Source organism: Bombina bombina, chromosome 3, assembly GCF_027579735.1.
Source record: "Bombina bombina isolate aBomBom1 chromosome 3, aBomBom1.pri, whole genome shotgun sequence".
In the NCBI taxonomy this organism is placed as follows: domain Eukaryota; kingdom Metazoa; phylum Chordata; class Amphibia; order Anura; family Bombinatoridae; genus Bombina; species Bombina bombina.
The window spans coordinates 1,002,916,781-1,002,942,921 of NC_069501.1; the positions used below are offsets into that span (position 1 = coordinate 1,002,916,781).

The 26,141-nt window shown below is 37.5% G+C and overlaps 1 protein-coding gene across 1 annotated transcript; it reads left to right on the forward strand.

The window, feature by feature from the left end:
• Positions 1–4,684: 4,684 nt before the first annotated feature.
• CCDC89 (coiled-coil domain containing 89) lies at positions 4,685–8,835 on the forward strand. Its single transcript, XM_053704979.1, has 2 exons — positions 4,685–5,307; positions 8,048–8,835. The coding sequence occupies exons 1-2, from the start codon at positions 4,723–4,725 to the stop codon at positions 8,468–8,470; spliced, it is 1,008 nt and encodes a 335-aa protein (XP_053560954.1). The 5' UTR covers positions 4,685–4,722; the 3' UTR covers positions 8,471–8,835.
• The last annotated feature ends 17,306 nt before the right edge of the window (positions 8,836–26,141 follow it).

The window sequence follows — 26,141 nt, forward strand, 5'->3', positions numbered from 1 at the left end:
TGCACACAGCAGGCTGCCATTGTAAGCCCTGGTGTACAATTTTTTTTATTTTTTTTTATTAACTACAACTGAGGAGTCGCTGTCGTCCAATGTAGCTAAAACCTCCTTGAGTAACAGACAGAGGTGATCTAGCATAAACTTGAAAGATACAACTTCAGCATCAACAAGAGGAATTACACTGTGTCAGAAACCTCGCTTGCTGAATGTCTATTTTTCCTCTAACGCTTTCCCTGCAATATTGGGAACACAGACAACACATCAGAACACATGAGAAGAGCGAAGTCTTGTAAAGTAACCCAAAATGAGTTATAGAGGAAGCACAGGGCACTGCATGTGAGGGCAATAAAATGTGGGACTCCTGAGGAGAAAATTGTTTATATTGAACATTGAAATTAAATTTCTGAACAACATCCTCTTTGGAAAATGTTGTCTCAGAAAAAAGGACTATCCCTAAGGTTTAAGTTCCACACATTACATGAGGAACAGCAAAAGGAGTTGGTGGTTAAACATTGTGCAGCAACACAAAAGAAAGAGACCCTCTGCATAGCCTCTTGGTCCATTCTGATTGACAAAGAACCAAGATCTCCAAAAAAAATGTTTTATTTTTTAATAAATGCAAAAATATACAAAAAATACTGTCACTTTAAATTTTAAAATGGCAACTTTTTTCTTTTTTTTTTCTTTTTACTGTAAATAGGGCAGAACAGCTTAAATAACCTTTGAAATGTATCAATACCCCTCAGCAGGAGACTGCTGAAGTCCCTGTCTGAACAGTTAAACTAACTCCCTCTGAGTAGTACGTTCAGATCCAGAACTCCACTGCAACCTGGGAAGACAGTCTCCGGTCCTAATAACGCATGATATAATATGAGGATGCGTAATAGGATCAGTAACTGCACAACATCTCTTTAGACTCTCCGGAACAGAAGGGGAAAAGGCGCGCTATGCAAATGCCGCCTCCCCAAGGACCGCCCATCGTGGGCGTTGACAATATAGTCATCTCCCGGTCGGCATTTTGTTTTATGTAACCGCCGGGAGATGTGATCAATTGCCCCAGAGTCTAACTAATACAATAGTCTCCTGAGTTAAAGTAAAATTCTATGCTACACACAAAAGAGCCCAATTACACCCGTCGAGGGAGATATCAGTACAGTCATCTCCCGGTCGGCATGTTTGTTTGAATAACCGCCGGGAGATGTGACTACCACCATCGTCAGTTGCCCTGTAAGGAGAATTGCATAATAAATACAAAGTGCCTTTGTGAAACACCCCAGTGCCTGCGCTAGATGTCGCACATAGTCTCCAGTGTATAAAGGAGAATTTATGCCAGATAAAAATAAAGTGCCCAATCCATTAAGGGCTTCCTTATAAGTAAGTGTCCAACTTCTTCTGAGTTCTTCCTTTAACCCCAGAAATAAAAGTCAGCACTTACCTCATATTTTGCCCAACAGCAAAGGCAGTTCCCAGGATTGAGAGGTCCTATTCCTCATATGGACCTGTGAAATAAGAGACAATACTGAGTAATATCCCTCAGATTTTTCAGGGTTAGGGCAGGATCAGTATATGGGAGGCGCAGTGAGAATTATGTCCCACAAGTTCCCATTGCTCTAAAGCCACCAATGCTCTACTGAAGAGACGGATATGGACTACGGCTACACCCTAGGACAAAGCAGCACAATCTTGCACTACTTTAAAAATAATAAACTCTTGATTGAAGAATCATAACTAACACCTCACTTTACCACTTCCTATCACTAACGTAGGCAAAGAGAATGACTGGAGTGGGAGGGAAGGGAGGAGCTATTTAACAGCTCTGCTGTGGTGCTCTTTGCCATCTCCTGCTGACCAGGAGGTGAATATCCCATTAGTAATTAAGATGATCCGTGGACTCATCGTGTCATAAAAAAGAAAGGTTATTTTGTTACATATATACACAAAATCGATAAAATATTTTACTAATTACATGACTCTACTACATACCCTCCAATAGATACACTTGATATGACCCTAACACCCATCCACCCACAATCACACCAACTTTTTTACATGATCCACTACCCAATACATTCTTGTGTCAAACTGTCTTAATGCCATGCCCTTTCTCTTTTACAAGCTTCGCCTGTTACACACTCTCCCTATACAGTCCTACTGTCATTACACACACTGCAAGGAGGAGGAAAAGGAAATGTAAGAGATATGAGCAAATAAAAGGATGAGAGAAGAGAAAGTGACAGCAAATGACAGCACGTACGAAGGAAAGGGGGGGGGAAAGAGAGGAGCGAAAGAGCCCGAGAAAGAGCGAGAGAAAGAAAGAAAGAGCGAGAAAGCAAGAGAAAGCTGGAGAAAGAGAGAGCAAGAGAGAACACAAGAGCAAACAAGAGCGAGAGAGAACACAAGAGATCGCTAGAGCGAGAACAAAAGAGAACGCACAGAGCGAGTGCACAACAAAGAGGCGAGAGAGCACAAGTGCTAGAGAGCAAAGTACAAGAGAGCACGCCAGAGCGAGCAGGCGGGCAACAAAGTGAGCAAGAGAGCACAAGTGCGCGAGAGCATGAGAGCAAACAAGAGCGTAAGAGAAAGTGAGAAGAGAGCGTGCAAGAAAATGCGAAAACAAGGTGTGTGAGAGCAAGTGCAAGAGAGTGCGTGCAAAAGCGATCATGAGAATAAGAATAATGCCCCTTCCTACCAATAACACAGAGGATGATTTTTAACTCTTTACCATCGGTCATACACAGAACAGCTTGTAACACCTTCTCTTCCATAATCCCTTGCTGTCATAGTGTAGTACATAACATTACCAGCACACAAAGAATAATGAACAATAATTAACAAACCAAATTATTATACTCAAGGTAGTTAAAGGGACAGTACACTGTGAAACTGTTTTTACATTAACCCTTTCCGGTCCTATACATTTTGAATAAGTGTGCCAGCAGGTCTTATTTATTTTATTTTAGCACCATCAGCCGTAGCCCTTCTAGCTCAGGTGTACATGTAACCTGGGTCATTTCGCTTGCCCCCTGGCTTCCTCCAGCGGTACTGTTGCCTGCGGGCATCTATCTCCTACCAGTGATCAGGGCACAGCGCCACATCTAGCCTAGCTGTGGCGATGTGCACTGATCACCGGTAAGAAACGGATGCCTCCAGGCACCGGGACCGCTGCAGGAACCCAGGGGGCAAGCAGAACGACCCAGGTTACATGTACACCCCAGGCCAGCACCTGCCCCTCTGCAGTAGGCTTCATAGGAGCGCACGGGAAGAGGAGCTCACCCCCCCCCCCCGGGAAGTCCATCTCATTTTAATGATGGGGGAACCAAGCAGGGGGGAAAGGACCCGGAGCTTGCCCCCTTCTCAACCCTACCTGGTGGAGGATTCTCACTGCAGCCGCCGCAGGGCTACTGGGAACTTCGGCACCCTAAAGAGAACATATCAGAATATATCCGACATTGGAATGGAAAGGGTTATTGTATTTTCAATGACTTGTTATACCAGCTGCAGAGTATAAAATTTATGAGAAGTTGCATTTTCAGGTTTATTTGTGTATATGAAGTAGCTGGTTTTGTGCTTTTAAACCACAGCCTATTACAATGGGTTGAGCTTCAGGTAATATTATATCTCATTATGTTATCACTTTGTGTACACACACTTGCTTCCTTAGCTTATATTTTTCTGGAAAACTAAAGCTCAATACATAGAGAGAACAATGGAAAATGATCATGATATTACATAACTATCCTGCACCCCACTGGGAGTGTCCTTTCTTCTGTTGGCTGTGTTTTTTTTAAGCTACTCAATAGCTGAGACTTCAGTATCAAAACTTTCAGTATAGGTTGGGATACCACAAGTTAAATCAGCTAATTCAGAGGCCAAAATAGGGGTAAAGGAGCTACTTGTAAACAATGTAATACACTCCAGCAGGTGAAATGGATCATTGGGAACAAGTTAAATGGGAGAACATTTTTGGGTGAACTGTCCCTTTAAAATATATAGTGAGTCACTATATATTTTAAAGGGACAGTTCACCCAAAAATGTTCTCCCATTTAACTATTAGTGACAATAAGAGCTTTCACTTCCATTTAAAATGCAAGCTTTAAAAAACGATATATCTTAACAATTCTAGCTAAAATGTGATAATTGGGTTATGACTGATAACCCCACGACCATATAAAAAGATAATTTGTGTATAAATAGCAAGTTCGGTTGTTTTATTTTAGCAATTTCCAATCCCATTGTTCATCTGCAATTCCAGAAAACAGTTTTTCTCCTACAAAATAAATAATAAAATATGAAGAATTAAAACAAATGGTGGGCTTTATCTGTGTGTAATCTTCTCCCACACCAGGTCTTCATGTTTCTATTACAAATCCAACCTGTAATCAGAGCATGAATAACACAAACTCTAAATCTATGTCTGTTATAAACCATAAAACATACAGACACTATTCGTCTCACTACTTTGTTTCCTTCATGTCCAGCGCATACAGCTGCAAAAGTAACACAGCAGTTTCATGAGGATTGGAGTCTCCCGCCCTCCTGCTGTCACGTGATTGCTGCGATGTCCTTAGAGGGAGGGGAAGTAGCCAGTACCTAAAGGAGAGCTACTTGAATCTGATTGGCAGCAGTCTAGTTCACATAGCAACCGCATACAACAGTGGCCATGGAAACTGCTGGAGGCCTGTGAAATCTGGCCACGGTACCGCAACACTGAATAGTTTTAAGGTATGCCGGGAGCTACGACTGAAGATACGGATGGCGCTTGTGGGGACTGCCCGCCTTCGAAACCGGAATCCGTTCCCTGGGATGAAAAGACGGAAAACAATATGCTGAGATCCCGGCTGGATGAGCAGTCGCAGCTTATCTGCCTGCTGAAGCGGCGAGCGGACGACACTCTCCTGAAGTGCCAGACTCTGGAGAAGCTCAATGAGGAGCTGGAAAAGAAGGGGGCGCAGGCCGAAGCGCTGCTGCGGGCTGAAAGGAAACGAGGGGACCAGCTGGAGGATAGGTTTGGAGTTTTAGCCTCCAATCACCAGGACATGATTAGGTTCAAAGACGAATATAAAAAGCAGAACGAGGAGCTGAAGAAAGAGTGCCAGCAGCTGCGGGAAAACAGGTTCCCGGAGCTGTTGGAGAAGGAGCGGAGTGTGAAGGAACTGAGAGTTCGGCTGGAGACCGTAGAATCCGAGCTTCGGGAGCAGAGGGTCCGGCATGAGAAGGAGACGGTCGAGTTAAAAGGGAGACGGGAACAGCTGCTGGAACAGATACAGGACCAAGATGTGCAGCTGGGGGCGCTCACTCAAAGACTGAAGGCAAGAGCCTAGGGTGCCCACTGTGTCATCCACAGGGCCGGGATTGGAAACTGATTAAAAAAAAACTCTACATTTTAATCTTACCCAGTAAACTAAACGGGTTGTTATTTGTTTCGCCAGCTGTTGTTGTTGTTGTTTTTTTTTTTTTGAGAGGCAATTGATACTGCAGGATTTTGAACCTATGCAAGATGTTGCACAGTGATTGCTTAGATTAGTTCACAAGTTTATTGGTATCTGCCTCTGGCTGTACATAAAAAGTAGATAAATAACACACTGAAGAGCCCCTCAAGCGTTATGTTTTTGTTTATTTGCAGTAATATGCATATATTCTAAAATAAATGCCTCTTTTAAATGAAGTAACATGTATATTGTATATCACCAATAGTGTAAGTGTCCAAAGGGGGACATCTATATAATGGGATTACAGGTAGCCCTCAGTTTACGCTGGGGTTAGGTTCCAGAAGGAATGGTTGTAAATCGAAACCGTTGTAAATTGAAACCCAGTTTATAATGTAAATCAATGGGAAGTGAGGGAGTTAGGTTCCAGGCCCCTCTCAAAATTGTCATAAGTAACACCTAATACATTATTTTTAAAGCTTTGAAATGAAGACTTTAAATGCTAAACAGCATTATAAACCTAATAAAATAATCACACAACACAGAATATATAATTAAACTAAGTTAAATGAACAAAAACATTTGCTAAACAGCATTGTAAACCTAATAAAATAATCACACAACACAGAATTCACTTGCATTTTTCTGCAAACAGTTCTTTCTATGCATTCCAATCTGGACTAATTTATAGACAGAACGATCTTGTTCCTTTGAAATCTGCTCAATAGCTCAGGTCTGGTTAAAATGATTAATTTCAGCTTGCTTGGCTTTGCTGCAAAACAGCTCCACCTACTGGCTATTTTAATAAATGCATTGCTTCTCAATGCTTTTCAATAGCAGTCACATGACTGGAAAAAAGGTTGTTATTCTGAAACGGTGTAAATTGAACCATTGTAAAACGAGGGCCACCTGTATTTTGTGCTAGTCCTGATATACATGCACTCCTCAATTCTGTTTTAGCAATATATGCATAGGTTGAATCCTTCATAAGCAAATGCACTGCAGCCAGAGAAAACATACTTGTGAGCAAAATTCACTAAGCTGCCTCTCCAGTATCATAGGCCCCTCCAGCTCTTCTAGCTTCAACAATTACTATTATGTTTTATAGAAAGATATCAGACTGTTAAAGGGACATTATACACTCATTTTTTCTTTGCATAAATGTTTTGTAGATGGTCTATTTATAAAGCCCATAAAGTTTTTTTTTTTTTTTTAAATAAATGTATAGTTTTGCTTATTTTTAAATAACATTGCTCTGATTTTCCGACTCCTAACCAAGCCCCAAAGTTTTATGTGAATACTGTCAGCTACCTTCTCCAGCTTGCTCCTGTTTGTGTAAAGGGTCTTTTCATATGCAAAAGAAGGGGGAGGGTCTTATTTGCCACTTGCAGTGGGCTTTCCAACTACCTTTTCAACAGAGCCAAACTGACAGTTTCTAAGTAAGTTTTTAAACAGTTTTATACTGGATTTTTATATCAGTATCTGTGCATCTTATTCTATATAGTAGTGTCTATTACATGCAGTTATATGAAAATGAGTGTATACTGTCCCTTTAAGTGTGTCTACTGCATGCAATATAACAACTAGTGAGGATCAGGCTAGTGAGAAGGGATGAGCAAATGTTTGGGCATATTCGTTGAAAAAACATATTTAAAACATATAAATGTCTGCTAAACCCTCAACATTTGGTTTTGTAAGCAAATATTAACTTTCCTTGTATTAAATATTTAAAATATTGTTTCGTATCGATTTCATTGTAAGTTTATGGTTATCAAAATTAGATGCAGTCCAAAAATGTTAAATTGTCACTGCTCCATGCGTTTCTGGCAGGAAGGGACACTAAATACATTTTGTGCAGTTTACATTAAACGTCAGGTATCTGAAGAGTGGTCAGCATTGAAATGCAACTAAAAGTAGATTTTAACATGGCATCACCCTTGACTTGAAGGAGACGGGGGAAAAACCTCAATAATATGCTTATAAAATGTATTTAATGTCCCTTTAACTCTTGTCTACCCAGGTATGTCAACTGTAATGAGGTTGTTATTTTATTGCTCGTTGTTTTTGACAGTCAAACAAGCTGTTTAACAGAATGGTAAATCGGGGCCATGAGTAAGCTATGACCACTTTCTTCTGCATGTTCTCATCAACTTATTACTACTTATTTGATGGTTATTTTTGCTACACAAAACAAATCCGTTGTTACTTTTTTACAATATGTATGTTATATTTGGCAACAGGTTCTGGTCTCATATGAAATACATTCACAGTTTTATACATTGCTGTTTTTTACAGCGTTTATAGTGCATACATTCAGTAAGATCTAATTTAAAAAAAAAATCGAATTTATCACATTTTATTAAAATAAATTAAATACCTTTTTATATTTAATTCCAACTAAGATCTGGCTTGGGCAGGAAATGCTGCAAGGATCATCACAGTAGATTAACCATTGCCAAAAACTCCCCTGGAGACTAATGCAGGTCACAGTCCCAAGACTTGTATCTTCAGGTTGTAGTGTCTAACTTTCTTTAAATCTTACTGCACTGTCTATGGGATTAATTTTCTATGCCATAAAGACAGGCCTGTTAAATTAAATTCACACTATATTTTTGACTTTCAGGATTCAGAAGAATTATATTGCAAGGCACAAGAACAACTATCCTGCTTGGAGGAGAAACGGAGAATGGAAGAGGGCAAAGCTGCAAAGATATTAGATGAAGTGAAGAAAGAAAAGGAAGGACTTTTACAACTCTCGATGGAACGTGGTAAGATCTTACAGGAGAGGCAAAGAGAGATATCTGAGCTCAATATTCGGCTACAGAATGCAGAGAAGGCATCCCATGAAGCAAAAGAGAGGTATCAAAGAGACGCAGCAGCAGTGGATGTGAATGCCAGAGTGGTCGACTTACGTAAGAGGCTCGAAGAAAATGAAAAAGAGTTGGTGCAACTGACCAGGGAATTTGAGGCCTATAAAAAGCATAGTGTTGATTTGCTAAGTAGAGAGAGAGAATTAAATGCCAAACTCCGTCATCTCATTGGCTGACTTTTATATATTTGTTTCAGCAAAATGGAAAGTGTATTAACCATGAACTAGTAAAATACAAAAGTCCTACTGTGTCTATTAGGAATTTGCTTAATCGCTTTGTGCTTATAGAAGTGTCATTACTTGTATAACACTAGGTGCATGTACAAAAAAAAAATCATGTATGTTTACTAACTTGCTGTATATACAGTTTGATGAAACTAAATCTAAATTCATTCTTCAAATTTAGGGAAAACACAATTTTTATTCGTGTAAATGCTGCCTTAGAAAATAGATGAAAAAAAGGTATCATTCTGCAGATGCAGATGTGACACTTGTGCCAAACCAAAAAAGCTGCAACAAGAGCTGGTTTTAAATATATGAAGAATAACAGCTAACTTTGACTAAAACAGGAATGCTTTGATTTTTATTTCTTTATCAAAACATGAACAAAGTGCCTTTGAATTATAAATGGATTTTTGTCCCCAGTTCTGTATGCTGATTGTTTTATAAAGTGTATTTAATAAACATTTATAATACATATACAGATTTGTTCATATTTGCTTGTGGCCCTAATCTGTTGCTTTCACATGAAAAAATACCTTTGTGCTGTATATATTATTTTTCAATAAATATAGTGATTGTTTTTACCAGGTATTACATTGATTTGTGCAGACTTGCTCATTGGAATTCATCATACAGCATTATATATATATATTTAGCTGGAGCATATCTTTAAAGAAAGGATAAAACAGGCTTTTCTTTTAATGTGGTTTAGTAGCAACTGCCGTAGCCCTTTTGCCCTATATAAAAATATCACTATGTCCATTAGTCAGAAGAGAAAAGATCCAGAGGCAAAACTTTACTAATCCACTCAGTGTTTAAAAAAAAAAAAAAGTCAAATTTTTGTACTTGCACACTTGTAGTTTAGTGGAAATTTTCACGGTCATGGATTCTCATATCTGTAACCCAGATTTAGTAAAACTGAATGCGAAAAATACTAAAGATATCGGCACTTAACTGGTGATTTAAAGGGCCATCATAGTTGAAAAATGACAGAACATGTAATTTTAAGGCTAGCTGTTCTCCTATGTGTTTTACCCCCAAAGAGCACTAATGTTCCTAAGCGGAAACTGCCATTTTTTCAATCAGCCGTGCTAGTCGCACTACCTTAGGGTTGCCACCTTGGCCATGTTTTCCTGGACACCTATGAGTTACACATGTTGCAGGGAGTGACACAAATAGTGCCCCTGGACAGTAGTATCCCTGTTCCTACCTGCACACCCTGCAGCATGTGTAACTAATAAGTGTCCAGGAAAACATGGCTGAGGTGGCAACTCTACACTACCCTGCTGTGCAACTTGCACTGTTAATTGATTCTGGGCACACTAAAGGGGCACATTTTAATAAAATCTGAACTAGAGCACTGGTGAAATAATCAATTGATTGGTAAGAACTGGCTAATAGCTAAGGTTACTGATCAGCTCATTATTTAACCTGTGCTCTAGCTCAGACATCATGAAAATCTGGCCTGTTGGTGCTCCCCAGGGGACTAGAGTTAAAAAATACTGCCCTATAATCCTGTCTCAATCTGTTTATTTTTCTTTTCACACCCTGGCTGGATATTATTGTCATGTTATTTATTAAAAGATTTAAATTTATAAGTGAACAGTGCCCCCTAGTGAGCAACTATAGTAGTGACAACATTGCAAAAGAGAATACAGTAAAACACTGTAGAACACTCTTTTTCAAACCTGTTCTCAGGCCTCCGTAACAGGTCACATTTTGAGGGTATCTGAACTCGAGCACAGGTGAAATAATCAGCTGATTAGTAAACAGTTTTCCAGCATCAAATATTTTCAACAGATTCATTTTGAAATGCTGTGTTTTAAATGAAACAAAGAAAATGTTTGATAATTTCTCCAACATTGTTCAGTATTTTTCATTGACTACATTTGCACATAGAGGAAAATATTACCTTTTGATGATTTGGGATTTTTTTTCTTTAATTTCCTGCAACCAAAAACCTCATCATATATTTTATAATATATTATAGGTATTTTCTCTGTATTCAAATTACATTTTTTTTATGAGAATCATAAATGACTTGCTTTAGCATTACCATCTTGTTGATTGAAATGCCCATACAAATGAAAGAGATATTATAGTCAAAAATAAAATGTCCATCAGGGAAATTCAGGTTTGATTTGATATACTTTTACTAGCATAATGTTTAAAGTAAAACCTATCTCTGTTTCAGTAATAGCTTTTGCTATGCATCTGACTTGCAGAGCATATGTCTGTATGCCACATGCACGTGCATTTATACATTTCAGCTGTGTAGCAAGAGACACAGAGGGCATGTGTCGCTTTATCATTGGGCCTCTGAACAGATACAACTTGTCCATACAACCTTTTGGGCATTTCTAAACATTTTATGGAACTGGGAAGTTTAGAGGCCTTACAGATTATTGGCAGCACAGAGGAATTTTGATAATTTGGCAAAAATAAGCGTTGTTTTTTTTTTTGTTTGTTTTTTGTTCTGGGCAGGGCTGGTGCTGATTTCCTACAGGGATATAGGCATTTAAAGAGAAGAAAGCAAAATAGTGAAACTTACTTGTCAATACTAGATTCTCATGAGCATTGTGAACTAATTTGGAGGGGGTGTTCTAAAGGAGTTTTAATCTATCAGCATAGATATTTGACATACATGAAGGCTTGGATTTTACATGTTTCTGATATTTTGCTGAGCATGTTGCACAAAAATATATACAGTAAGTTTATAAAAAATGCAGCCCTCCTGGCTTATTTGTTGTGTTAGATTTAGGCTCAAATACAAACTGTGTTTAGCACATATATAATATAAACATTATAAACTTAAACAAATAAATATTTGTACTTCTAACCCATATATTAAAATATTTTTGGACTGTTGCATGCTTTACATAAAAAAAATATATATTTAAAAATATCTCACATTCCAATGTTCTTCAAATCCCAGACTATGTTCTATTTATTCATAATGTTAGATATACTAGGTTACAAAATTATTTATTATTATTTCAGTAGTAACCTCCAGTAAAATGTAATTATGAATATTAATAATTAATAGCAATATAAAACTATTGTCAGCGATATCCACAATTAATATAGCAGAATTTTTTTCAATACACTTCAGTGAGATCTCTGTGGTGTATTCCAAAATATCACTATATAGATATCTATACATTTGACAACAATAATATTATTAAAAATGAATATTTGATTCTTTAATTCTTGATTAGTTATCTTTATAGACACCTTGAATTATATTTATGTAAAAACTAGATTATGAATCAATTATACACACTTATTCTGTTACAATTTTCTACACAGAACAGATCATAAAATGTATCTCTAAAAATTAACCTTACTCACGATGAATCGCTTGTTAAAATTACCACAAATGAAGATACCAGAACGGTCTATAATTATCCAGTTTAGTTCACTCCAATATCAGAATATGGACTATTAGCTTAACAATGCTAAATTAACCCCTTAACGACCAAGGACGTACCAGGTACGTCCTGCTAAAACTGTCAGTGACAATGGATGTACCTGGCATGTCCTTGGTCTAATTGAGTGCTGGAAGCGATTGCGATCGCTTCCAGCAGCTCTCAGGGTATTGCAGTGATACCTCAATATTGAGGCATCCTGCAATAGCCTTTTTCAAGCATCCGATGATGGCGAATGTTGTTGGGTGGGTGCTTAGCAGGGAGGCGGGTGTGCTACCCAGCAATCGGTTCCTGTAAGTGCAATGTGCACCCCGGGTGCTGAGAGCATGTGGGGGGGAGGGCTGCGGGGGTGTGCACGCGTGCAGCAACCACTGCCATCAATGATCCCTGAATTGCAGAGAGAGGGGGGGTAAATAAATAAAAAAAAAAAATCTCAAAGGATCTGGGAGGGGGGTATTGAGGGGGGCAGCTACACTACAGAAAAAGCTATCTTTTATTTAAAAAAAAAAAAAAAAAACTTTGTTTTGGGGGGCAAACGCAAACTGGGTACTGGCAGACAGCTGCCAGTACCCAAGATGGTGGCAAATAGGTAGGGGGGGGGGTTATAGAGTTTTTTGGGGGGATCAGGGAGGTTGGGGGCCAAGGAGCTGAATAGATCATTTAAAAATAAAATATTTTAGTACTGGCAGACTTTCTGCCAGTACTTAAGATGGCGGGAACAATTTTTGGGTAGGGGAGGGAAGAGAGCTGTTTGGGAGGGATCATGGGGTGAGATGTGTCAGGTGGGAGGCTGATCTCTACACTAATGCTAAAATAAACCCTGCAAGCTCCCTACAAGCTACCTAATTAACCCCTTCACTGCTGGGCATAATAGAAGTGTGGTGCGCAGCAGCATTTAGCGGCCTTCTAATTGCCAAAAAGCAACGCCAAAGCCATATATATCTGCTATTTCTGAACAAAGGGGATCCCAGAGAAGCATTTACAACCATTTGTGCCATAATTGCACAAGTTATTTGTAAATAGTTTCAGTGAGAAGCCTAAAGTTTGTGAAAAAATTAGTAAAAAAGTAAACAATTTTTTTATTTGATCGCTTTTGGCGGGAAAATGGTGGCATGAAATATACCAAAATGGGCCTAGATCAATACTTGGGGTTGTCTACTACACTAAAGCTAAAATTAACCCTACAAGCTCCCTAATTAGCCCCTTCACTGCTGGGCATAATACCCGTGTGGTGCGCAGCGTCATTTAGCGGCCTTCTAATTACCAAAAAGCAACCCCAAAGCCATATAAATCTGCTACTTCTGAAACAAGGGGATCCCAGAGAAGCATTTCCAACCAGTTGTGCCATAATTGCACAAACTGTTTGTAAATAATTTCAGTGAGAAAGCTAATGTTTGTGACAAAATTTGTGAAAAAGTTTTTTTTTTATTTGATCACATTTGGCGGTGAAATGGTGGCATGAAATATAGCAAAATGTGCCTAGATCAATACTTTGGGTTGTCTTCTAAAAATATATATATACATGTCAAGGGATATTCAGGGATTCCTGACATATATCAGTGTTCCAATGTAACTATCGCTAATTTTGAAAAAAAGTGGTTTGGAAATAGCAAAGTGCTACTTGTATTTATTGCCCTATAACTTGCAAAAAAAGCAAAGACATGTAAACATTGGGTATTTCTAAACTCAGGACAAAAATTAAAAACTATTTAGCATGGGTGTTTTTGGTGGTTGTAGATTTGTAACAGATTATGGGGTCAAAGTTAGAAAAAGTGTGTTTTTTCCATTTTTCCTCATATTTTATAGTTTTTTATAGTAAATTATAAGATATGATGTAAATAATGGTATCTTTAGAAAGTCCATTTAATGGCGAGAAAAACGGTATATAATATGTGTGGGTACAGTAAATGAGTAAGAGGAAAATTACAGCTAAACACAAACACAGCAGAAATGTAAAAATAGCCTTGGTCCCGAACGGTCAGAAAATGGAAAAGTGCTGTGGTCCTTAAGGGGTTAATGACTACCAGAGATTTAACCACAATAACACATTTATGTACAGTTCTAAGAGAATTCACAATAATAAAAATGACTTATAAATCTGGAGTGCATAATCCTTTCTAGCAAATAAATTACTTAGCACTAATATGACTAGTTCTAAATTATACAGGACTATGAATATAAATTTACAATAGAAAGTACCTCTTTAAATTACCAGCTTCAATTAAACTGTAGCAGCAATGAATGTCTTGGCTTTAAAATATTAAATTATCACCATTGCCATACATTACCACATAACCAGATGAGAGTTCAGCTTTTTCAGATTAATCCAGTTCACCATCATAAATAAGATAAGGTAAGGTATTTGCAATTTAGAGAATAAAAGGTTTTAGGCCCAATGTTGCTTTTTGTAAACCAAGGTAGCAAGTTAAGTCAGAGACTTAAAATTCAGCAGTGTGTGTTCTCTTTTTTCTCTGTGCATCAGAATTTATCATGTGATAAGGTCTACCTCTATTCTCTAATTATTGGTGAAAACCGGGATACGCCCCACCAAAGCTTGTCTCTGATAGGCCCTTCGAAGCTGAACATCTCATTGGCTTACTAGGAATGTATGGGTTTTAACAGTCAACCCGTTTAGATGTTATACCAGTTTTAGTCCATTAGGGGGCAGCAGATATATAAATCCAGTTTCATTATCAATACTGCTAACAGTTTACTATATATATCTTTTAATTTTAAAATGTATATTTAATATACTCTATGTCTTGTATCAGCAGACAAATATGTCCAATGTGTATAATATTATTTAATACTATTTTATCTTGAGTATTTTCATACTAATTATGAGTATATTACTCATATTTTGCACTAAAAAGGATATTAATATTTTCAGCATGGATTTAATTAATATTTTCTAAGTTTATAATTTCCATCTAAATATCACATACATACCTTGTAAGTGGCAGTCTGATGTAATTTCATATAGCTATATTTACATTTGATTATTATCCCATACTAATATAAATATTGCATATCTGTGGATATTATTTTAATATTTAGTGTATACTCTATATGATATGATTTAGGGCACACATTATATAGGCATTAATATATTAGAATTTACTAGTGATATCTGAAACCTAGTTTGTATATCAGATGTCTGGAAAACAAAAGAATGTTATTTATTTTGAAATAAATTGGACATTTTAAATTGACCATATAGCTACTTATTCAATTTAGCAGATACTTATTTACTATGTTACTGTTAGGCATTTCTCTCAGATCCATAAATATACATTTATACAATACTGAGGTACACCATAACTGAAAATGTGACATAAGTTGTAAAATCTCAATTTTGATGCTTTCAACTTTCAATTTTTAAAAAAAAGGCATTCTTAGATATCTTTAACTCAGACAATGAGTCTAGGGTTCTGTGTATTCAACTCAGCATAGGGTAATTAACTCTTGAATGCAAAGAGGTTTACTTCCATTAAAACCTGTTATCTTGTGCATACACTTGTGCTTTAAAGAGCTGAATATTGTAGACTGTCTACCTCATTGCAGAGGTTCATCAACTTCACTAATTGAACAAATGTTTCCATGTTGCTCTCTCTTGGATGTCTTGAGCAGCGAGGGGGGGGGGGGGGTCAGTGTCTATAGTGAGACCAATTCATATCAAATTAGATATTAGCTAAAATTAAATATTAAATTATGTGATACATCTGTAGCTTATTTAATGTTACTTCACAGGTACCCTGGCATAATTCCCCCTTCCAATTTTAATATATGTAGGACACATAAAGTCAGGGGTACTTGGTGAGTGTACTGACAGTATGCATCATAGACAGTCTTCTATGAAGAGAGTCCTTTATTTTCGAATCCTCATATTTATGCTCTTTAGCTATTCATCTTTAAACTACAAGACTTATTTAGTGCTTTTGGGGATATGACACTTCAATCTCCCTCTATGACTTGTAGTTGGGATCTAGGATGGCACGCTCACAACTGATTAATATGGACCCATTTATCCATAAAGGTATCATTTTTAGGTATCCTAATTTTATAGGCAACTGGAGATATTTTGTCAGTAATGACAAAAGGACCTTTCCATGATGGGAGAAACTTCTCCTTAACCTGATCTCTTCCAAAGTTATAAAGTTAAACTTTTTTGAAGTTTAAAGATCATAATAGGTTTTCACGGTGGTTGCGTCCTTCTCTATGTTCCTTTGAGCAAATACAAAAGCATATTGCAGATGCTTTCTTAAGTTGATGTGTATTGGCAACATTTATCAAGTTCTGGTCTGACGTGCGGTACAATAGATGTTGAGGTAGAACCATTTTTCTACCAGTCATCAATTCAAAAGGTGGCATCTTAATAGCACTACTTGGAGTTGCTCTTAATGCCTTTGGGGGTAATTTTACATCCCAGTCTTTACCTGTTTCACTCACAAACTTTTTGAGGATTTTTACAATGGACTGGTTGTAACGCTCTACACCACCACTAGAGGCAGCTCTATATGCAATATGGAGCTTCCTTTTAACCCCTAGTATTTTCCACACTTTGGTCATCACTTCACTAGTGAAGTGGGTTCCCCGATCGGATTCGATTCTCTGGGGTAAACCAAATCTGGAAAACACATGGTTGATGAGCAATGCTGCCCATGTTTCAGCGCTATTACTAGGTGCACTGATGCACTCTACCGATTTGGTTAATAGGCATGTCACTGTTAACATGTATCTGTTACCTCTTGATGACCTAGTTACTGGACCAATAAAATCAATTTGTATATCTGACCATGGTATTAGCATCCCCCTTTTCTGCAATGGCGCTATATGCATTGGCGCAGTGGGTTGGAACTGTTTACAGATTAAACAACCTTGACAGTAGGTTTGAACATCCTTCAGCATATGCGGCCAAAAGGCGTAGTCACGCAATATTTCATACGTTAATTTGGCACCACGATTGCCAGGTGTGGGAGAATCATGGGCATGTTGAATCATGAGACCTCTGAACTTTGTAGGTACCACCCATTGCTGGATACCAGTTTTGGAGGGTCTAATTAACAAACCATCCTGTAACTTGAATTCGGATTTGGACTTCATTAAGATTCTAAGATCTTCATTACCATTACCGTCCTCTTTTGTTTTTTTCAGGATCTTCTATGTGTTTATAGAAGATACCTATAATGGGGTCTTCCTTTTGACTAGTGATCAGGTCCTGACTCCATTGTACCAGGTTAGGCTCATTTTGTTTAGCCTGGTTTCTGGTAATGGCTTCTACCTGAATTGCACCCATCAAGTGGTCGATATTAAGGAGTTCTCCAGTTATGGCTCTTCGTTTGGCCAATGAATTTGCAAGATCATTGCTTTCCTTATCAGGACCTTGAATTCTGGGATGACCCTTGTTTTTTTTTTTTAGTATACGGTTAAACCATTGGATACCACTAGATTATCAATCTTGCAGAACAGCTTGCCATGTTTGACTGGTTTGCTGATAGTTTTCTGCATGCCATTTATTTTCCAAGTTGGCAGGTATTCAATAAAACTGTCACAAACATATTTTGAGTCAGTAATGATCACAAATTCGTGAATACCTTGTTTAATAGCCATCTCAATGGTTTTTAGAACAGCAGTTAGTTCTGCAACTTGACTGGATCTTGGTCCAATGTTGAAACCTACAGAAATATTTGGGAATCCATTCGCCCAAACTATATCAATGCCAGTGACTAATCTGCTCTCATTTTCAATAGTGGCATAGTAAGAACAATCATCAACATATACCCAAGGTAATGTTTGACACTGGTCCTCAATATATATTTTATATGGGGAAAGCAATTGTTCCTCCAGGAAATCATCTTCTAATAACTCTTCCCCATGATCCTTAGCAGTGCAGTTATGGAGTTCATCAAGCCCCCGTGCAACTAGATTCCTTCTGTTTTGCTTATTTCATTTCTAGAGGCCAGCCTTGTAAGGAAAGAGTCCAAGCTGTTATGCGGCTATTGGACAGGTTCTCATCTCTTATTCTCTTACTTTGCAGATAAAGCAAAGGCTGGTGGGCCGTTTCTACAATAATTTTCTCACCCTGTATGTAGCTGCAGAAATTTTGTAGAGCCCATACAGTAGATAAGAGGCCTTTTTCGCAATAACTAAATTTTATTTCTACTGGGGATAAAGTTTTGCTCGCATAAGCAATGACTTTACCCTTAGGTCTCTTATTTATTTAAAAAAAAAACAAAAAAACTTTGTTTTGGGGGGCAAACGCAAACTGGGTACTGGCAGACAGCTGCCAGTACCCAAGATGGTGGCAAATAGGTAAGGGGGGGTTATAGAGTTGTTTGGGGGGATCAGGGAGGTTGGGGGCCAAGGAGCTGAATAGATCATTTAAAAATAAAATATTTTAGTACTGGCAGACTTTCTGCCAGTACTTAAGATGGCGGGAACAATTTTTGGGTAGGGGAGGGAAGAGAGCTGTTTGGGAGGGATCATGGGGTGAGATGTGTCAGGTGGGAGGCTGATCTCTACACTAATGCTAAAATAAACCCTGCAAGCTCCCTACAAGCTACCTAATTAACCCCTTCACTGCTGGGCATAATAGAAGTGTGGTGCGCAGCAGCATTTAGCGGCCTTCTAATTGCCAAAAAGCAATGCCAAAGCCATATATATCTGCTATTTCTGAACAAAGGGGATCCCAGAGAAGCATTTACAACCATTTGTGCCATAATTGCACAAGTTATTTGTAAATAGTTTCAGTGAGAAGCCTAAAGTTTGTGAAAAAATTAGTAAAAAAGTAAACAATTTTTTTATTTGATCGCTTTTGGCGGGAAAATGGTGGCATGAAATATACCAAAATGGGCCTAGATCAATACTTGGGGTTGTCTACTACACTAAAGCTAAAATTAACCCTACAAGCTCCCTAATTAGCCCCTTCACTGCTGGGCATAATACCCGTGTGGTGCGCAGCGTCATTTAGCGGCCTTCTAATTACCAAAAAGCAACCCCAAAGCCATATAAATCTGCTACTTCTGAAACAAGGGGATCCCAGAGAAGCATTTCCAACCAGTTGTGCCATAATTGCACAAACTGTTTGTAAATAATTTCAGTGAGAAAGCTAATGTTTGTGACAAAATTTGTGAAAAAGTTTTTTTTTTATTTGATCACATTTGGCGGTGAAATGGTGGCATGAAATATAGCAAAATGTGCCTAGATCAATACTTTGGGTTGTCTTCTAAAAATATATATATACATGTCAAGGGATATTCAGGGATTCCTGACATATATCAGTGTTCCAATGTAACTATCGCTAATTTTGAAAAAAAGTGGTTTGGAAATAGCAAAGTGCTACTTGTATTTATTGCCCTATAACTTGCAAAAAAAGCAAAGACATGTAAACATTGGGTATTTCTAAACTCAGGACAAAAATTAAAAACTATTTAGCATGGGTGTTTTTGGTGGTTGTAGATTTGTAACAGATTATGGGGTCAAAGTTAGAAAAAGTGTGTTTTTTCCATTTTTCCTCATATTTTATAGTTTTTTATAGTAAATTATAAGATATGATGTAAATAATGGTATCTTTAGAAAGTCCATTTAATGGCGAGAAAAACGGTATATAATATGTGTGGGTACAGTAAATGAGTAAGAGGAAAATTACAGCTAAACACAAACACAGCAGAAATGTAAAAATAGCCTTGGTCCCGAACGGTCAGAAAATGGAAAAGTGCTGTGGTCCTTAAGGGGTTAATGACTACCAGAGATTTAACCACAATAACACATTTATGTACAGTTCTAAGAGAATTCACAATAATAAAAATGACTTATAAATCTGGAGTGCATAATCCTTTCTAGCAAATAAATTACTTAGCACTAATATGACTAGTTCTAAATTATACAGGACTATGAATATAAATTTACAATAGAAAGTACCTCTTTAAATTACCAGCTTCAATTAAACTGTAGCAGCAATGAATGTCTTGGCTTTAAAATATTAAATTATCACCATTGCCATACATTACCACATAACCAGATGAGAGTTCAGCTTTTTCAGATTAATCCAGTTCACCATCATAAATAAGATAAGGTAAGGTATTTGCAATTTAGAGAATAAAAGGTTTTAGGCCCAATGTTGCTTTTTGTAAACCAAGGTAGCAAGTTAAGTCAGAGACTTAAAATTCAGCAGTGTGTGTTCTCTTTTTTCTCTGTGCATCAGACTTTATCATGTGATAAGGTCTACCTCTATTCTCTAATTATTGGTGAAAACCAGGATACGCCCCACCAAAGCTTGTCTCTGATAGGCCCTTCGAAGCTGAACATCTCATTGGCTTACTAGGAATGTATGGGTTTTAACAGTCAACCCGTTTAGATGTTATACCAGTTTTAGTCCATTAGGGGGCAGCAGATATATAAATCCAGTTTCATTATCAATACTGCTAACAGTTTACTATATATATATCTTTTAATTTTAAAATGTATATTTAATATACTCACTATGTCTTGTATCAGCAGACAAATATGTCCAATGTGTATAATATTATTTAATACTATTTTATCTGAGTATTTTCATACTAATTATGAGTATATTACTCATATTTTGCACTAAAAAGGATATTAATATTTTCAGCATGGATTTAATTAATATTTTCTAAGTTTATAATTTCCATCTAAATATCACATACATACCTTGTGAGTGGCAGTCTGATGTAATTTCATATAGCTATATTTACATTTGATTATTATCCCATACTAATATAAATATTGCATATTTGTGGATATTATTTTAATATTTAGTGTATACTCTATATGATATGATTTAGGGCACACATTATATAGGCATTCATATATTAGAATTTACTAGTCATATCTGAAACCTAGTTTGTATATCAGATGTCTGGAAAACAAAAGAATGTTATTTATTTTGAAATAAATTGGACATTTTAAATTGACCATATAGCTACTTATTCAATTTAGCAGATACTTATTTACTATGTTACTGTTAGGCATTTCTCTCAGATCCATAAATATACATTTATACAATACTGAGGTACACCATAACTGAAAATGTGACATAAGTTGTAAAATCTCAATTTTGATGCTTTCAACTTTCAATTTTTTAAAAAAAGGCATTCTTAGATATCTTTAACTCAGACAATGAGTCTAGGGTTCTGTGTATTCAACTCAGCATAGGGTAATTAACTCTTGAATGCAAAGAGGTTTACTTCCATTAAAACCTGTTATCTTGTGCATACACTTGTGCTTTAAAGAGCTGAATATTGTAGACTGTCTACCTCATTGCAGAGGTTCATCAACTTCACTAATTGAACAAATGTTTCCATGTTTCTCTCTCTTGGATGTCTTGAGCAGCGAGGGGGGGGGGGGGGGTCAGTGTCTATAGTGAGACCAATTCATATCAAATTAGATATTAGCTAAAATTAAATATTAAATTATGTGATACATCTGTAGCTTATTTAATGTTACTTCACAGGTACCCTGGCATAATTCCCCCTTCCAATTTTAATAAATGTAGGACACATAAAGTCAGGGGTACTTGGTGAGTGTACTGACAGTATGCATCATAGACAGTCTTCTATGAAGAGAGTCCTTTATTTTCGAATCCTCATATTTATGCTCTTTAGCTATTCATCTTTAAACTACAAGACTTATTTAGTGCTTTTGGGGATATGACACTTCAATCTCCCTCTATGACTTGTAGTTGGGATCTAGGATGGCACGCTCACAACTGGTTAATATGGACCCATTTATCCATAAAGGTATCATTTTTAGGTATCCTAATTTTATAGGCAACTGGAGATATTTTGTCAGTAATGACAAAAGGACCTTTCCATGATGGGAGAAACTTCTCCTTAACTTGATCTCTTCCAAAGTTATAAAGTTAAACTTTTTTGAAGTTTAAAGATCATAATAGGTTTTCACGGTGGTTGCGTCCTTCTCTATGTTCCTTTGAGCAAATACAAAAGCATATTGCAGATGCTTTCTTAAGTTGATGTGTATTGGCAACATTTATCAAGTTCTGGTCTGACGTGCGGTACAATAGATGTTGAGGTAGAACCATTTTTCTACCAGTCTTCAATTCAAAAGGTGGCATCTTAATAGCACTACTTGGAGTTGCTCTTAATGCCATTGGAGGTAATTTTACATCCCAGTCTTTACCTGTTTCACTCACAAACTTTTTGAGGATTTTTACAATGGACTGGTTGTAACGCTCTACACCACCACTAGAGGCAGCTCTATATGCAATATGGAGCTTCCTTTTAACCCCTAGTATTTTCCACACTTTGGTCATCACTTCACTAGTGAAGTGGGTTCCCCGATCGGATTCGATTCTCTGGGGTAAACCAAATCTGGAAAACACATGGTTGATGAGCAATGCTGCCCATGTTTCAGCGCTATTACTAGGTGCACTGATGCACTCTACCGATTTGGTTAATAGGCATGTTACTGTTAACATGTATCTGTTACCTCTTGATGACCTAGTTACTGGACCAATAAAATCAATTTGTATATCTGACCATGGTATTAGCATCCCCCTTTTCTGCAATGGCGCTATATGCATTGGCGCAGTGGGTTGGAACTGTTTACAGATTAAACAACCTTGACAGTAGGTTTGAACATCCTTCAGCATATGCGGCCAAAAGGCGTAGTCACGCAATATTTCATACGTTAATTTGGCACCACGATTGCCAGGTGTGGGAGAATCATGGGCATGTTGAATCATGAGACCTCTGAACTTTGTAGGTACCACCCATTGCTGGATACCAGTTTTGGAGGGTATAATTAACAAACCATCCTGTAACTTGAATTCGGATTTGGACTTCATTAAGATTCTAAGATCTTCATTACCATTACCGTCCTCTTTTGTTTTTTTCAGGATCTTCTATGTGTTTATAGAAGATACCTATAATGGGGTCTTCCTTTTGACTAGTGATCAGGTCCTGACTCCATTGTACCAGGTTAGGCTCATTTTGTTTAGCCTGGTTTCTGGTAATGGCTTCTACCTGAATTGCACCCATCAAGTGGTCGATATTAAGGAGTTCTCCAGTTATGGCTCTTCGTTTGGCCAATGAATTTGCAAGATCATTGCTTTCCTTATCAGGACCTTGAATTCTGGGATGACCCTTGTTTTTTTTTTAGTATACGGTTAAACCATTGGATACCACTAGATTATCAATCTTGCAGAACAGCTTGCCATGTTTGACTGGTTTGCTGATAGTTTTCTGCATGCCATTTATTTTCCAAGTTGGCAGGTATTCAATAAAACTGTCACAAACATATTTTGAGTCAGTAATGATCACAAATTCGTGAATACCTTGTTTAATAGCCATCTCAATGGTTTTTAGAACAGCAGTTAGTTCTGCAACTTGACTGGATCTTGGTCCAATGTTGAAACCTACAGAAATATTTGGGAATCCATTCGCCCAAACTATACCAATGCCAGTGACTAATCTGCTCTCATTTTCAATAGTGGCATAGTAAGAACAATCATCAACATATACCCAAGGTAATGTTTGACACTGGTCCTCAATATATATTTTATATGGGGAAAGCAATTGTTCCTCCAGGAAATCATCTTCTAATAACTCTTCCCCATGATCCTTAGCAGTGCAGTTATGGAGTTCATCAAGCCCCCGTGCAACTAGATTCCTTCTGTTTTGCTTATTTCATTTCTAGAGGCCAGCCTTGTAAGGAAAGAGTCCAAGCTGTTATGCGGCTATTGGACAGGTTCTCATCTCTTATTCTCTTACTTTGCAGATAAAGCAAAGGCTGGTGGGCCGTTTCTACAATAATTTTCTCACCCTGTATGTAGCTGCAGAAATTTTGTAGAGCCCATACAGTAGATAAGAGGCCTTTTTCGCAATAACTAAATTTTATTTCTACTGGGGATAAAGTTTTGCTCGCATAAGCAATGACTTTGCTTAAATTATCATGCTTTTGGTATAAAACAGCACTCTTGCTTATATCTGTGCAACCTGTCTCTAAGTAGAAAGGTTTACCCCTTCAGGGTATGCTAAGCAAGGTGCTTGAGTGAGTTTTCTCTTCAGCTCTCTGATGGCTGTCTCTTGAGCCTCACTTCAGTGCCATTTCACATCCTTCTTTAGAAGAAGTAGCAGTGGTTTAGCTAATTCTGCATAATTATCTATAAATTTGCAAGAATAATTTGTCATACCCAGGAATGATCTTAATTCCTTTAAATTAGTTGGATTCTTAGAATTTATTATAGTTTCCACCTTTTTCTTCTGAGGACTTAATCCTTCAGAAGTAACTTCATGTCCCAAGAAGTTTATACGAGTGTGGCACCATTGAGCTTTTTGTAGGGATAATTTGACACCTGCCCTTTTAAGTTGGCTGAGGATGTGTTTAAGTTCTGTGATGTGTTTTTCAAAGTCTGTGCTTTTGATTAACACATCATCAACATAAGATAAGGTCCCAGCCTTATGCATGAATACTGCAAATTCATGCCCTGAATTGATGTATCCAAACGGGAGCCTTTGGAATGCATACTGGACCTTTTGGAATGAGAATGCAAGCTTATACTGGTCTTCCTTGTGTACCTTTATGGTCCAAAATAATAGCAATGAATATTTTGGATCCCTGCATCTGTGCTAGGCACTGGTCAATATATGGCACAGGCCAGCCAGACATGTACACTCGTTTAGCTATCTTAAGTCAGCACACAAACGCCATTGTCAATTGGGCTTAAGAGCACTTAGAATAGGATTGTTATAAGAGCTATGCACCTCAATGATGATACCCCTTTCTTCCAGGTTCCTTATGATTTCTGCAAGAGAATCATATGAGGCTAAAGGAAGTAAGTATTGTTTAACAAAGACAGGTGGTGCATTGGGATCTGTTTGGATTCTTGCAATGTGCAGGTCTGTAGTCCTACAGTCATAAGAATCCCTAGCAAAAATATCCTTGTACTCCATTAGGAGTTCTTGTAGCTGTTGGCATTCATCATCACTGGAACAGCCATTAGCTAGGGAGATTTGCTCTTCAACTATTTGCTGAAATCCTGGAAAGATTTCAGGCTGTCCTATGTCATAGGCTTCTTCCAACCTAGAGGTGAGATCCCCTTGATTATAATTTGCATTGCCCCCCTGATTCTGGGTATTGGGGTATTCTTGCTCTTTGATTGGCTGATCAAATACTAGGGAGGCTTTTTTAGTTTTACAGATGCCTTCCTCTGAGCTGAAGGGATAAATAGACTGAATTGTAAACAATCCCTCTGGCATAGATGCAAAGGATTGTTCTATTGACTGTTCTTCAGTTAAATATCCTTCAGGTATTAGCCCAATTATATTATTCTGGAATCCAAAAGTGTAGTAACTGGATTCTAGTATGGGTCATTGTTATACCCAGATTTTTCATTCTATGGGAAATGCATATTAATGTTTCAGAAGTTTTTATTTCTGACCTCTTTTTACCTGTAAGGATAAGAAGAATTTATCAGCCCCAGCAGGGATTACAACATCGTTAGACACCTGCATATTTACAGCATATGGCATTTCCTGGTTTGATTTCAGGGCTGCATTTTCATCCTGAAATACTTCAGGGTCCCCCTTTAACAAATAGATTTGATTAAAGGTTAATCAAATCTATTTGTATGGCATATCTATGTAAGAGATCATTGCCAATGTATATTTGATTATGGGAATTATTTAAAACTAAAAACAGGTGCTTCACTGATTTATTACCTATGGAGATAGATAATAAACATTTAGCTGTAACGTTATAGCTTTCAGACTTATCATCAAGGCCATGAACCCAGAGATCTTGGGGAGAAAGATATTTAATCACTTTAGGTTCAGTGATCTGTGCTAATAAGCCTTTGCTTATATAGCTAGCTTCCTGTTTAAAGTTCAATTTGGCATACTTGTTTTTTCCAAGGTCATGCACCTGTATAGGGATAAATAGATCATTTTGAACTTTCTCAATTTCTGCAAGGAATTGAGAGTGATCTCCCCCTTTAGGGGACTTAGGGTCCCCCTTGTGGAGAGATATGGTTAATACATCGCCATGTAGGGAAATATTGGCTATCTTTCCAGGCGCAATTTTAAAAGTATTACTGTTAGAGCCACTTAGGGGAGTCTGATCATCTTTTTGTATGATAGTTATCTCAGGTGCAGAGCTTTTCCTGAACTGAATTTCCACAGCATCTGGCTTCTCTTCCACCACGTGACAGTTATGTC